The sequence below is a fragment of the Gymnoscopelus braueri genome, assembly GCF_963280865.1.
Source record: "Gymnoscopelus braueri genome assembly, chromosome: 12".
NCBI classification, from domain to species: Eukaryota; Metazoa; Chordata; class Actinopteri; order Myctophiformes; family Myctophidae; genus Gymnoscopelus; species Gymnoscopelus braueri.
The window spans coordinates 39,229,486-39,243,680 of record NC_137614.1 but is presented as its reverse complement, the minus strand read 5'-3'; the positions used below and the strand labels follow the sequence as shown (position 1 = coordinate 39,243,680).

Sequence of the window (14,195 nt, the reverse complement as noted above, 5' to 3'; positions counted from 1 at the left end):
GGTGCCACTATATATGCCTATGAATTAAATACCAAGGCCCTCATTGGAAACAAGTCCGCAAGGACTTTTATGAACGGACCTGTTAGACAAAGTATTTTAAATGTAACTGTGCTGTTTTACATTTTTTGCCTAATAAAATATTCAATCAATCAAAAAACATCAAATGCAGTGTAGTGGTAAATGGTGCATTTATACAGCGCTTTTATCCAAAGCGCTTTACATAGATTGTGCATTACATTCACACATTCATACACAGATGGAGGAGGAAACCATGCAAGGCACCAACCTGTTCATCAGGAGCAATTAGGGGTTCAGTGTCTTGCTCAAGGAAACTTCAACACTAACTTTGGAGGAGCGCCCCAGCCCGGGATCGAACTGGTTTTCCAGTTCACTTTACCCCTTAGCCACTGCCGCCCCTAGTGAACTCAGTAAACTAGGATCACAGGTAGCAGTGGTGGAAAGTAACTTAAGTACATTTACTCAAGTACTGTACTCAAGTAATTTTTTGGGGTATTTTTACTTTACTGGAGTATTTTCCAATTTTCAATACTTTTACTTCTACTCCACTACATCTCTGGGGAAAATATTGTACTTTTACTCCACTACAATTCTTTGAAAACTTTAGTTACTAGTTACTTTGCAGATATAAATTATTATTATAAAACATACATTTATATTGTGGTATTGCTACTTTTACTTAAGTAAAATATCTGAGTACTTCTTCCACCACTGCAGACATTCATGCCACCCACTCCACTCCACACACCCCCCCCCCCCTCTGTTCACCCCCCCCCCCCGCCCCCTCCATGCAGAAACATGTAGGTTAATGAGAGTCTACCCACACAGAGACACGCCCCCATCCTGTCTCTAGCCTTCTCTGCTCTTCATCATCATCATCATCCTCCTTCCTGTAGAAAAACCACTAAACTCTGTCTGGCTGTTGGTAGAATGACATGTGACCATGAAGAACCAATCAGATACCAGAGAAAAACCACACACAACATGACTCATGTACACACATCTACACACATCTACAATTACTACAAGTCAGAGATATGATATGTGTGTGTGTGTGTGTGTGTGTGTGTGTGTGTGTGTGTGTGTGTGTGTGTGTGTGTGTGTGTGTGTGTGTGTGTGTGTGTGTAGCCAGCCAGTGTCTCTGAGCGTGCCATGATAAGAGGCCATGATAGGCGAGGCGGGCAGGCACCTACTTGTGGTTTGTTGGGCAGCCTATAGCCCGCCTCCACAGTGTCTTCACTGCAAACCTTCCTGTCTCTCGCACACACACACACACACACACAAACCTTCCTGTCTCTCTCTCTCTCTCACACACACACACACACACACACACACACACACACACACACACACACACACACACACACACACACACACGTTGCCATGTCTGCTTATTATAAGCGACTCGTGTGTTTTGGGAGCTTATTTTTTGGCTTGTTTCCAATTGTTTTGATTATTGTTTAAACCAGTGGTTCTAAAACACCCACATACCAACTTAAACATCATATAAATATTGTAGGCTATCTATAGTGTGATAAAATGATCCACATGTTGACCAGGCTTTCTGCTCCACTGCCCAGTGAACCCATAGAGGTATAATATAACTAGAGGGCGGATTGCCCCGCCCCCAGCTATCATTTCAATTAATGTGCTCAGTGGCGTTTTGAAGCACCCGGAAGCCTGCCGGAAGTAGAATTATTGAGACGTTTTTGGTCACACATAAGCCAAATTCCATTCCCCAAAGTTCGGTCACTCGCTCACTCTCCTCGCTTCCTCCACTCACGCGCGCCTAAGCCCCGCCCCTGCGAGGAGCCGAGGATTATTTGCGAGGACGGAGTGGTCGAGCGGTTGCCGTCAAAGGATCGGACTGCACTTAGCGAGTTATGAGCATGCGCACTAGTGTCCTTTTTGCGTTCTACGGCAGCCTAGCCTGGGCATCATTCCTTTTCGGGTATATGATCCGGTCGGGAGCGGAAGTAAAAAAAAAGAAAAGTGGCCGGATGGGCAGAACCGGAAACACGTCTCACCACAAAATAGGTCCGTGCTAATAAAATCCTTGATTCGGCATAGTTTAGCTTATTTTTTAAATATAAATGTGCGTGCACTATCCGGAGACTATTTAGCGTCTGTATTATCCCACGGGGAAATTCTATTCCATTTAAATAGGGATTGGGGAACCAAAACAAAGCGGCACCGCAAAAACCGGATGGGCAGAATCCGGAAACAGGATTCTTTTCTCTTTTTTTTTTCAGTAGACCGGATCATATGGGTCTTTAGTAACGAACACCAGGCTTTCCTCCGAGGTGGAAAGACTGGTGATGCGAGGTTAACGGCAGCCCAGTTGCCAAGGAATGAACGCGAGATATTTATTAAATACACTCGAGATGCATATTTATATGTAAATGCATATATATGTATGTATAATATGTTTACATATTTATATGTATAAATATAAATATCTCTCAGTATGTTTTGCTCACGCATGTATTTCTCCCCGCCTGCAGTTCCAGCTTTGGCCACTGGGGTGGCGGCTTCAATGTTTCTCAGCAACTCTGTTGCTGAGAAACCCTCTCCCTGGCAGCAACCCTCTCCCTGGCTGACAACGTCATATGGATGTGTATTTGTGTATTTTCTTCATTAACTCTTTGACTGCGGACGACGCGATAACGCGTCAAGTGCTACTTTGTCCAGTTGGCCGTCGACGCGCTCGACGCGCGTTCATTGTTTAATCTCTGATTGCGCTATGCTGCTTAATATTCAATGTTATTCTCGAGTTCCACTTACTTCACGGACATCTGCATCCGGTTTCATGACCTGGATTCCGTTTCCGGTTTTTGATTCTTTTCCCCAGTCATTTTCGTCCAAAATAGGTAAATAAACGGTCTTTCACACGGTATGACGGACAAACGGACAGTTTCTCTTCTATAATCTATGGTCTGGGTGACGATCAGTCATCGCCGTCGTATATCACAACGTAATTTTCGCCGATCAAAACAATGGGGGGGACGTCACATCCGTTTTCATGTTTTTCCTTGTCTAATCTATGAAGAAGGGTGAGAGAGACCCAACGACATGATCAAAGCTGTCATGTGCTGCGCTCTAGTGGCGGATTTGTGCTGGGTCTTTACATTATGTGTCCTTAAATTATTTTCATGAGAAAAATTCAAAATATAAAAATAAAAAAACACGAAAATTGCTGGCACTGGGGGAGTACTTTATGAAAATACTCTGGCAGTCAAAGAGTTAAAGAAAATAAATGCTTTACACGTTTGAAAGTAAACTGTTATTGGAAAAGATGCTTTTAAGAAACCTATGAAATTCCCCCAACAAACACACACGTATTATTCAGTCTTATTATGCTAGATGTGCTCCTGTTTCTGCTCAACATAGGTCCTTTTATTTATAAGGTATATATTTTACCACTATAGACTATAATGTGTTTAGCATGAATGTTATGTTTAGCAAAATGTCATGATTCCCAAATCATACCCCATCAACCAAGACAGTTTATGGAAAATTATATTATTGAGCATTGGAACAAAACATTTTTAAATGTCCATAATGATTTCACGTAGGCCTACTACATTCACATATAGAATCTGAGTTTATCAGCTTTTAGAACATCTTATGGGGACAGAGCATAGAGTTAAAATCTAATATAATAATAAAATATAATATAAGGGACAGAGCCCTCTATGTCTCGTCCGTCAGACTGCAGATGGACCGAGATGGACCCTTCAGATATCTTCCCAAATCTCGAGAGAGTGTGTTGCTGGGATAGAGAAAAGTCGATAACAAAGTTGATTTTCTCCTAATTTGTGTCACAAAAAAAAAGCCATTTTAGTATGAAAATCGTGCATATTTTGTGTCTTGTGACGATCGGGTCCAATATTTAGTTCAGTGACCATGGAGCTAAAGAATGGTTCAGAAGCTGTGTTCACGTTCACTCTTCCATTGGAATCAATAGACTCCAACTTGCTTCCTGTCTCCTAAAGAGGTGTCCACCTACGTCACGCAGAAACGGGAAGTAAACCGGAGAATGCGACTCTTGCTATTTTCCTCTTGGGCCATACGAGCTCGGCACGTGCGCACTGCGAAGTAGAAGTCGAGCCGTTTGGGCATGCGCGTACAGAGCAAAATATGGGAAGTTTGTTTTGAACTTTACGACCGGAAGCGGAAGGCCTACAAATCCACGCCCACTTTTGAGACACTTTTTGGTCCGTTAGAACGATGAACTGCAGCTCTCAATGCATTCCCTATGAGAGACATTGTAAAATACCGTCATTTCACTGGTTAACTACTGAGGCTGTAGCGATTTTTTTTGTGTTCTAATAAACTGTCCCATTTGTTTAATTTGTCCTTTTTAATGTCCCATATCTGTCATCTCGATATACTACCCACAATATACTATAATATACTCCATCCATAGAGTTAAAAATAAGACTCCATCAGTATGTCAAAACCGCTAGCATCGGAGATCTAGAGTTTAAATGGTCGCATGGTATATACGTCACGGATGCAGCCGTTGAGGTTTTCAATACCCAGAAAACTGGCGAATGTGGCCGTTTTCAATATGTTTTGGTCATTATCTCTGGAACAGAAGGTCCAATCTGCTCAGTTCAAAGCTTGTTGGATGCGTGACTTTGAGGCGCATTAAGCACGCAAGCAACACCTTTTCGGGTTATTTGTTTTTTCTAGGGGAGGCGAGATCTTAGTTGGGCAGGCGACCGCCTGTCCTGCCTCTACAGTGGGTACACCACTGGTCGGCGCTCGGCACTCGTAAAGACAGTGATGTCACCGAAATGCAACAACTTGTCTGTCTGCTGTCTACCCTCTGCTGTGTTAACATTATGGGTAACTCGTTAAAGTGGCAAATTAAATGTGAAACACATCAACTATTAAGAAAACAAGAAGATATGTTGACAAAGACAGATACATTTGGAAACACATTTTTATTTAAATCAATATCGTCTCCAGTTAATGTAGGAATATTTTAAAAGTAGGCTAATTCTCATATCCTCTCATAGGGATTGCATTGGCAGCTGCAGTTCATCGTTCTAACGGACCCCGAGTAGCTGCGCTTGTCAAAAGTGGGCGTGGATTTGTAGGCCTTCCACTTCCGGTCGTGTGTGTCTATAGCATAGATATAGAAACCTAGATACCTCATTGACCTCTGCAGTTCGTTGGAGCGACCTGTTTCGTATGGTGGCCGCCATACGCGCTGTGATTGGCCAGTGCCCGTTCCCCCCGGAAATGGGGGGAACGGGCAATGGCCAATCACAGCACGTCTTTTCCAGGACTTGTCAGAATCCCCCACCCCTCATTGGCCTACTGAACGCCCCCTTCTGTGACGCACGCGGAAATTTCCAGCTGCCCCCCAAGGAAGCTTGGGAAGCGGAAGCGTGCCCGCCATACAGACGCTTCAGAGCCAGAGGAGGCGTCTACCTTTATATGTCTATGGTCTATAGGGCATAGCAGTGGCGGCCATTTTCTGGTTCCACTTCAAAATAGTCAATGCATTTTTCCCATTGACATTTCCAAAAATATTTATATCAATTATTTTAAGCTTAGAATCAAGCCATCCAGGGTCCTGGTGAATCATGACCATAAAACGTTTGGTTCTGTGAAAAAACGTTTTTGAAAACGGCAAAACAAGGGTATTTATTAAATATAGTATATCATATAATTAAATATAAAATAAAATAAAATCACAGATATTTTTTTTTTTAAGGTCATGATTCACCAGGACCCTGGATGGCTTGATTCTAGGCTTAATTGAATTGATATAAATATTTTTGGAAATGTCAATGGGAAAAATGCATTGACTATTTTGAAGTGGAACCAGAAAATGGCCGCCACTGCTATACCCTATACACAGCAGAACAAAACTATGTTACATGCAGCTCCTGAATAGTATTGACAATAATATAAAAATACCAATATTCATTATATAAATATAATCTAAACAAAACTTAGAAAAATGCTAAGTGAATTGCACATCTAAATACAATTAAATGTTTGATTATTATCAATATTAAAATGTGCACATCCCTGCCATGTTAAGTGATCAGATGAGAGGGCTGTGAACGCTTTTGAGATGTTCAAGTGGGCCCTGATGCAGAAAAGGCTGGGAACCACTGGTCTATAACATTGTAACTTTATGTTAAGAATAAGAATCCTTTAGTACAGTATGTCCCTTCCCCTCATTGCACGGTGCGGTTTGATACTCACACACCACCCCATTCACATCCAGACCAGGGAGAAAGATGGAGACAGACAATGAATGTGTATCAGAGAGAGGGAGGAAGACATTAGAGACGATGAACAACTGCTAATCACATGCCGTGCTACTCTTTCAGGGCTCTAGATCTAAATTTAACTTCATACATCGCTATTATTATTAGGGTGTGCCTCCTGGCAGAGATTTGCGATCTACTGAGCACACCTTTCTACTTGTCTGTCTGATTGATTGATTGATGTACTTTATTTAGTAAGACATGAGAACAACAGTACATGGAAGTACAAATTCAAGTCTCTTGCAGTTGGAGCTAAGAAGCTTACTCTTTATCTGCATTTTAATCTGCTTATAACACAGTATAATTATAGTTGTAAGATCTCCTTGTAATTCTTTATGACCATCAGCTTTACTTATACAGTATTATAATACTTCATAATTACTGGACAGTTACAGACATAGTTTTTTGGCAATTATGGATCATAGTGTATTATAATATTCATACAACAGGACAACAGTCATACAGACACAAAAGCATAAAAACATAAATGGAAACATGACAGTGCCAAAACAAACCTCTTGGAAATAATGCTCAGATTCCACGGAAAGAAACGTCATGATTATTTTAATTCAACATGCATGTTTAGGCACACTGTAGGCAATAGATAGATGACAAGAAAAAATATTTCTATACTTTTAATAACCCTGAGTAGTGATTTGGATGTATTAATGTGACTGACATGTTCATCTCACAGCACTGACTGTGACTGGGTTCTGTTCATCCTGCTGTTGAACTCAGATAAGAATATCACAAACACTTGATTAGAAATTACTCAATTCATATTAACCACTTATTGCTGTAGCCTACTTGGTGCGCTCTTTTTTTTTAATCTACACCTAATCTCTTCTCTGAAAATGGCCAATATACAGGCTCACGAGCTCGCTCCTGTGCTTGTAGATCTGTTATTTTTGGCAAACGTTCCCCCCAGAATAGGGATGCTGGGATTCAAGTGGTTACAAAACAGTCTCCAGTACATATTACAGTACAGTACTGTATAGTCTGCTATAGAGCAAGGTTATTATAGTTAACGAAAACTCACAAAATAATGTAAACAAAAATTTTGAAAACATTTTCGTTAACTGAAATAAAAAGAAACTAGAAAAAGAAGAAAACAACTGAATTAGAAGGGGAACAAAATCTAAACTAACTAAAAGTAAACTAAACTGTGTTTACATGCAGACAAACACAGATTATAATAATAACATGAAAAACTCTAATTAGCATCATATATTCATAGAATAAATATTTAAATTAATTCTAACAAACGAATAATGGATAAAACATTTTTCTTTTCACTTTTCACTACTGAAATTTACATTTTCAGTAAACTGTGGACCAGATAGATGTCCTCTTTTTAAATGGAAGTGTTTCTGTTTCACACTGCTTGTCACTCATTTTTTTCAATCATTTACTGAACACTTGTAGGGAGACGGGTCAAAAGTAACAGGGGACAATTGTAACACACTCCATAATTCCAAACAGAAATAAGTTAGAGGGATGAAACTTCTTCTGTGCATGCTCAGTAGGGTCCTCTCTCTCGCCTATGGAAGAGTAGAATGATCCTTTCACCTCAGCAGAAGTTTTCAACAAAAACAGCTTTTGAGGCATAAAAGTATATTTTTGAATGTACAGTATTTCCCTTCTGCTGTCCAAAGTTTAGATGACGGCAAATTTAAACTTGATGAATTGTATCTCTATGTTATTGGTTACAATTTATCAGTAGGCGTAATATAGGTGCACACTGTTAGAAACAATAAACAAGATCTACTCAATAAAATTGTGGCAACTATTTACAATCAATATTATTAATTAAATCTAATAGGCTTGGAATTAAGTAAATAGAACTCATATTCAATCATTTACTGCAATGCATTTAATATGAGTAGATTCAAATAGAGACTAACTAAATTAAGTAAAACCTAAGCAAAACTATTGAGTTCATACTAATCAAACATATTGAGTAAATGCTACTTCTCCTTCTAAATTAAGTAAAACCTAAGCAAAACTATTGAGTTAATGCTAATCAAATATATTGAGTAAATGCTACTTCTTCTAAATTAAGTAAAACCTAAGCAAAACAATTGAGTTCATACTAATCAAAAATAATGAGTAAATGCTACTTCTCCTTCTAAATTAAGTAAAACCTAAGCAAAACTATTGAGTTCATACTAATGAAAAATATTGAGTTAATACTACTTCTCTGTAAATAGTACTAATACAATTTAAGTTAGTTCTACACATTAAACAACTTGTGACACTTGATATTTACCCATTTCATGTGAGTATATTTAAATTATATTTACCTATTTAATATAAGTTAAATTAAATCAATTAACTGAACAAATATTGAGTTGATATTAACATTTCAAAATGTGTTAAGTTTCTACATGAATTACTGCATTGCACATTTAAATTCTTAGGAACAACATCAGTGTTATCAGAAATCTTTATTTAAGATTTTTTAACCTGGTTCTCTCACACACATCAGTACCAATGTAAAAAAGTGCACCACATTAAAGTGGAGTATAAAAGGTAGTCATCCTCGGAGTCTGTAACACTCCAGCATGTCACACACACACAGGGTAACTGTAGTCTACAGTGGTATCTGTAAATGCATTGACATGTTAAATCTTATCTCCCTGAGATTCCCAAGTAAACATTTATGTACAAGTGCACGGCTAGTAGTTTCACATGCAAAACAATAGACCTCAAGTCCACCAATACTGTAGGGCCTTTCCACAGCACCATAGAACGGTTCTGAGAACAGTTAATACAAGTTTGAAATTGCATTTCCATTTGTGTACTAACCCCTCATTTCTGGATTTACAGTATGGTGCTTAACACTGGGCAAGCCACAATTAATTCACAATTCCGTGCAAATATAGGTCAAAATTAAATTTCTCCCCTGACAACAGGCAGCACTCAACCTTTAAAACTGAGCTTGAGGTAAAAACAAAAAGAAAAGTGCATCGTTCCCTTTAAGACATTCAGTGCAACAACAAAAGAAATACTGGACTCAACCTTCAAAACTTGAGCTTGAGGTAGAAGAGAAGTGAGCCCATATTCCCTTTAAGGCAATTATTGAACAAAAACTCAGTGCAACTCATTCAGTGCAACAACAAAAAGCCGCAGCAGATTAGTGTCGTTGTATAGACGATCAGAGATCTCAGCCTGGGGCAATATTTGAGAATAAAACAATAAAAATCACACCTAAAGACAAAAAAAAAAAAAAAGAGCACATTACATTCTTAATGTAATTCAATTGGATCTGTGCATTAAGTCCATTTTCTTCTGTCAACACTGTTTAACTGAACGCAGCATTTTCTCTATCTCATCAAAGAATTCAAGCTATATTGGCATCACATTTTCTTTTTCAAGACAGAAGTTTTATCTTGAGGCCCTTGACTCTGACGGACAGCTTAGTAGAATCGAGCTCCAAGAAGACTTTCTGGAATACTTCAAAGGTATACTTCAGGTCCTTGGGATAACTAAGATTGAGATCATAGATTAATCCGAGGAGGACACAGCACGCCCTGGCAATTGTTCCAAGTCCTGTCACAACTTCCACGCCCTCAAGAACAATCCCGATCTCTGTGCTGTCGCTGGTAGATGATGAAATCACAGTAATTGCTACTGTTAGCTGCTCACGTTCCTCTAAGCTGTCAGTGTCTTGCAACATAAAATTGTAATCAGTGTCATAGTATAAAACATTCATATATACATACATACATACACACACACAATGTAGGCATCTATATCACTGGACAATAAAAACTACACACCCTGAACTGAACGCTCATACAATTAATAATGAATGTGGATCTGGGACATAAGCCAGCCTGTAACATCAGTCATCTATGACACTGGTTCTCAAAGGGGGTTCTTGAGGAAGTGACAGGGGGTGCCATCACACAAAGAACAGTTAACCCATTTTGGGCAGGAGCCCCCATTTGTAACTATACCTTTCAGGACAGGAACCCCTTTTAGGGTTCTTGTTGCCATGTACAGTATATAGCAACATACATTTTTTTATTTTTTTTTGAATAAATGTCAAAAAACTTAAGTCAGGATTTAGAAGGCGTTTTTAGGATCGGCCTCAGGTCTAAATGGGTTAAAAGGCTTAAGACACTTTTGTATTACTTTGTGATGCGTTGTGTGCTTGTAGATCTGCTATTTTTGAAACATGAAACATCTAACCAGTCTACAAAATCGCAGTTGGGTTTTGATCTGGTGACAGTGAAGCATTTTCATACCATTCAGCAACACCTCATAATCTGTTTCATCATAGGACAAAGATGATCACTCAGGATAACAGATAATAGTGTATTGATTTCTCGAACAGTATAAGTGGACCCAACCATGTTAGGAAAATACCCCTCACAGCATAATGCCACCCTCACTGTCAGGGTCAAGCATTCAGGCCTGTACCATTCTCTTGATCTACACCACACATGCCCTCGCCCACTTAGAAAAGGAGGAATGATTATTCTGACCATGTGAGGCTTTATGCTGCCCAATTACAATATCACACTGTATATACTGATCCTTGCGGAAGAATGGTGTTCATCCCTCCAATACAGTTCAGAGATTTGTAGATTCTATGACCACGGAGCACTGCCGGTGCGGCTGATAATAGATTTGTCAAACATCTGCATCAACAACGAATGATAGTCCCATGAATTACGTTCACCTACCTTGAATTCTTTGATGAGATTTTCACCACGTTCTCCAAGGTATTCAACAAGGCACCGAAGGACAACCTCTCTGGTCTGCTCAACAGGTCCTCCCACCGTGTCCTGGGGAGGAGTGTAACAACTGATAAATTATACAGTACAGGCAGGAGACTAAGATTAAAGGTCGAGTCTCAATTTCTCCCCTGAGCAATAGGCAGGCTTTATAGCTCAGTGGTAAACATTTCAGCACTTGCACAGGAGACCGGTGTTCAAATCCGGGGTAGAACAGGAAAGTTACATTGAATTAGTTAAGGTAGGGTTTGTGCCATTTTTGGGTTATATCAAAAAACATTTTGTTAAATGGTTAAAGCTCTTTATTCTGATAGCAATCATTACTATAGTGTTCAGTAACAGGAGTCTCTCCAACTGACCTGAAAATGCTTTTTGTTTACTAAAACTTGGAGATGGAGACTCCTGATACTGAACAAACACTCTATAGGCCTAGCAATGATTACAGAATACAGTGGTATTTAACACTTATTGTAACACAATAATGTCACTTACCCTACTTTTAATGCAGTTCAAATCAGATTTTTCAACACTGAATTGAAGCATAATATATTTATGTTTTGTATACAGTTATATACTGGATACATACAGCTTAAATGTCCTGCCAGTCACACACCTGTTGATAGTGATGAACCGCACTACACACATTTTATTTCCCTGTTTTACAGAACAAGTGATTTTACATTTTATTTATAAATATTGTACCTCCAGCAATCTCAATATGTTCTTCAGCCTTTCTCCAATAGCTCCACCTTTGACACGGTATAGTTCCAGCAGCTTGGGAGTGTAACGGTCCAACGCAGACATAAATGTAGGCTCCAGTTGCACAGTTGTTATTCTCTGGAATTCTGCACTTGTCTGAAATACAAAAAGACAAGGCAACAAAGAGACATACCATTAGTTGTCAGCACGAGTAAGACATTACGGTTGACTGATATTGTCCTAATGCATGAGGGGCTGTGTTTTTTCAATTACTTTTTTCATTTGTTATTTAAAAGAACTTAAGAAATTATTGGAAATGGTCATTGAAAAATAATTCCCCTCACGCATTAGAAGGCCAATATCAGTCACGTAGGATTGGTACATATGTTTTAAATTATATTAACAGTTAAAATGGAGTTAGAAGTTACAATGAGTTTATATAGGAAGGGTGGGGGGGGGGTCTTTGGCAAAATCAAATCAGTAACTGTCTTCATTAATAGGAGTATTAATGTGTATAGACTCTCCAGCTCGTCAATGCACAGAAAATACATTTTCAGGTGGGTTGCCAATTTCATCCACATCCAATTTATAAGCTGATAACCATTTATCAGTATAAATGTAATAGTGTACCAGTTCAGATTTTTTTTTTTGTCATCACTTCATATTTCACTCGTTTGTCCTGCACTCTGAATGAGTTCTCTCCTAAATGGATAACATTGGTGTTCTGACCTGACAAATATTTTCCTGTTTATTAAAGAACTGTAGGGATCCAAGAAACTGAAAACTTTTATAGCAATGATTGCGATCACAATAGTAATTATTTTAACCAAAAGAATATCACTTAACAGGGATTAAAATGGCAACTCACCTGAGAAGGGTCAAACAGGGCAGGCCAACGGTCCATCATGGCTGGAACACTTGGACACAGATTGATGACTTCATGTCGTCTGAGGGCAAAGGTCTTGTTCATTTTGTCCTTAATCATCTTTACATTGTTTTTCTTCTTTGACTCAGTGACCAACTCTTCCCTTTCTTTCTCCAAACTGTGCTCATCTTCATTGGCTGGGTAGGGTGGCAGATAATTGACCTCTGCTCTTTTTGGCTTTTTAACATTTTTTGCAGACTTTCTATCATCAGGGCTTTTATGTTTGAGAGCATTGCATCTAACATCTGGCATCCCGAAACCACTCAGCTTTCTTCTTTAGTTCTGCACTTTTTGGTAGATTTTGTCCTCCCATCCACCCGCTCCTGTAGGGGTCACGACATCCTTCAGACATGGGTGTGCTTTGATAAGCGCCTCAGCAATAGTTTGTCTCTGATGGATAGATGGATAGGCAGTGTGTGTATAAATGGATTCAACTAGCTTGAGAACTATATCTGACCTGACCTTTGTGACATTCAGCAGTGTGCCGTGTTTTCTGTAAGCTTCATTGGCTCTTGCAAGGACCAGTTCAGTTTCCACAGAGAATTTTGGAATGATGAATTTAGTTGGCCATGGCTTCTTTTGCAAGCTGCTACTTATTGACACTGCCGGTGGTGATTCAGAGTCCTGGGAGTCCTGTGTGTCCTCCTGTGTGTCCTCCTGTGTGTCACTTGAGGAGGCAGGAACATCTGATTGTTCTGTGGTGGTACTTTCAGTGCAGCTTTCACTGAGTGGTACTGGATAAAACCTTAGGACAACTGGCTCAACTATCTCTGCCTTAATTGTGGATTTGTGTTGAATTAAATCAGTGGATTTGAGAGAAAAAAACTGGTCAAAAACAGGATGCAAATAATGGAGGTGGAATTCTTCGGTGATACCACACAGCTGCTTGACGGCTAACTTCAGCTCCTCTAGTGTTTTTGGTATGCCAAAAGGAAGCATAAGCAACTTTATCAAGTGACCAAAGATCACCCTGAGCATTGCTGGCTCTTCATCCATAGCAGGTGGTCTACTGCAAAACAATTCAGATAATAAAGAATAAAGAAATAGACCATTATTGCATCAAAAGTAATCAAACTGTAAAACTTTGGCCAAATAATATAAGAGGCAAAACAATAGAAAATAGCCGATCTACAAGCTCACAATGCCTCACAGTATTTATCCGTGGAACCGAGTCAAACTAAATTGAATGCCTCAACTCATACATTTCAAGTGCTTATCAGGGTGGGGGGGTTCCAAGTTCAAATATAATTTTGGGGGGTCCCCAGTTCAAATATGATTGGGGGGGGGGGGGTTCATGGCCTGAAAAGGTTGAGAACCACTGCTCTACGCCACCAACATGGCCACCGGGGGAAAGGGGGCAGGGCGAGATAGCCCTCTATTAAAAAAATAATTAACACCCTGATGGAGAGGAAAATCTAATCTGTGCTACAGACGTAACGTTTCAGTGTAACAATGCGCTTTCCCTCAAGTGTGTACGCTGTAAGTGGATAGACATCGCGAAGACTCTGCTGA

General features: G+C 39.5%; 1 protein-coding gene across 1 annotated transcript; it reads right to left on the bottom strand.

Annotated features, from left to right (window-relative positions):
* Nucleotides 1-9,407: 9,407 nt before the first annotated feature.
* On the bottom strand, nucleotides 9,408-13,590 carry LOC308097386 (uncharacterized protein; the record flags this gene model as incomplete). Its single annotated transcript, XM_080445142.1, has 4 exons — nucleotides 12,627-13,590; nucleotides 11,762-11,914; nucleotides 11,009-11,110; nucleotides 9,408-9,485 (listed from the first exon to the last, which is right to left on the bottom strand). The coding sequence occupies exons 1-4, from the start codon at nucleotides 12,933-12,935 to the stop codon at nucleotides 9,408-9,410; spliced, it is 642 nt and encodes a 213-aa protein (XP_080301268.1). The 5' UTR covers nucleotides 12,936-13,590.
* Nucleotides 13,591-14,195: the final 605 nt, after the last annotated feature.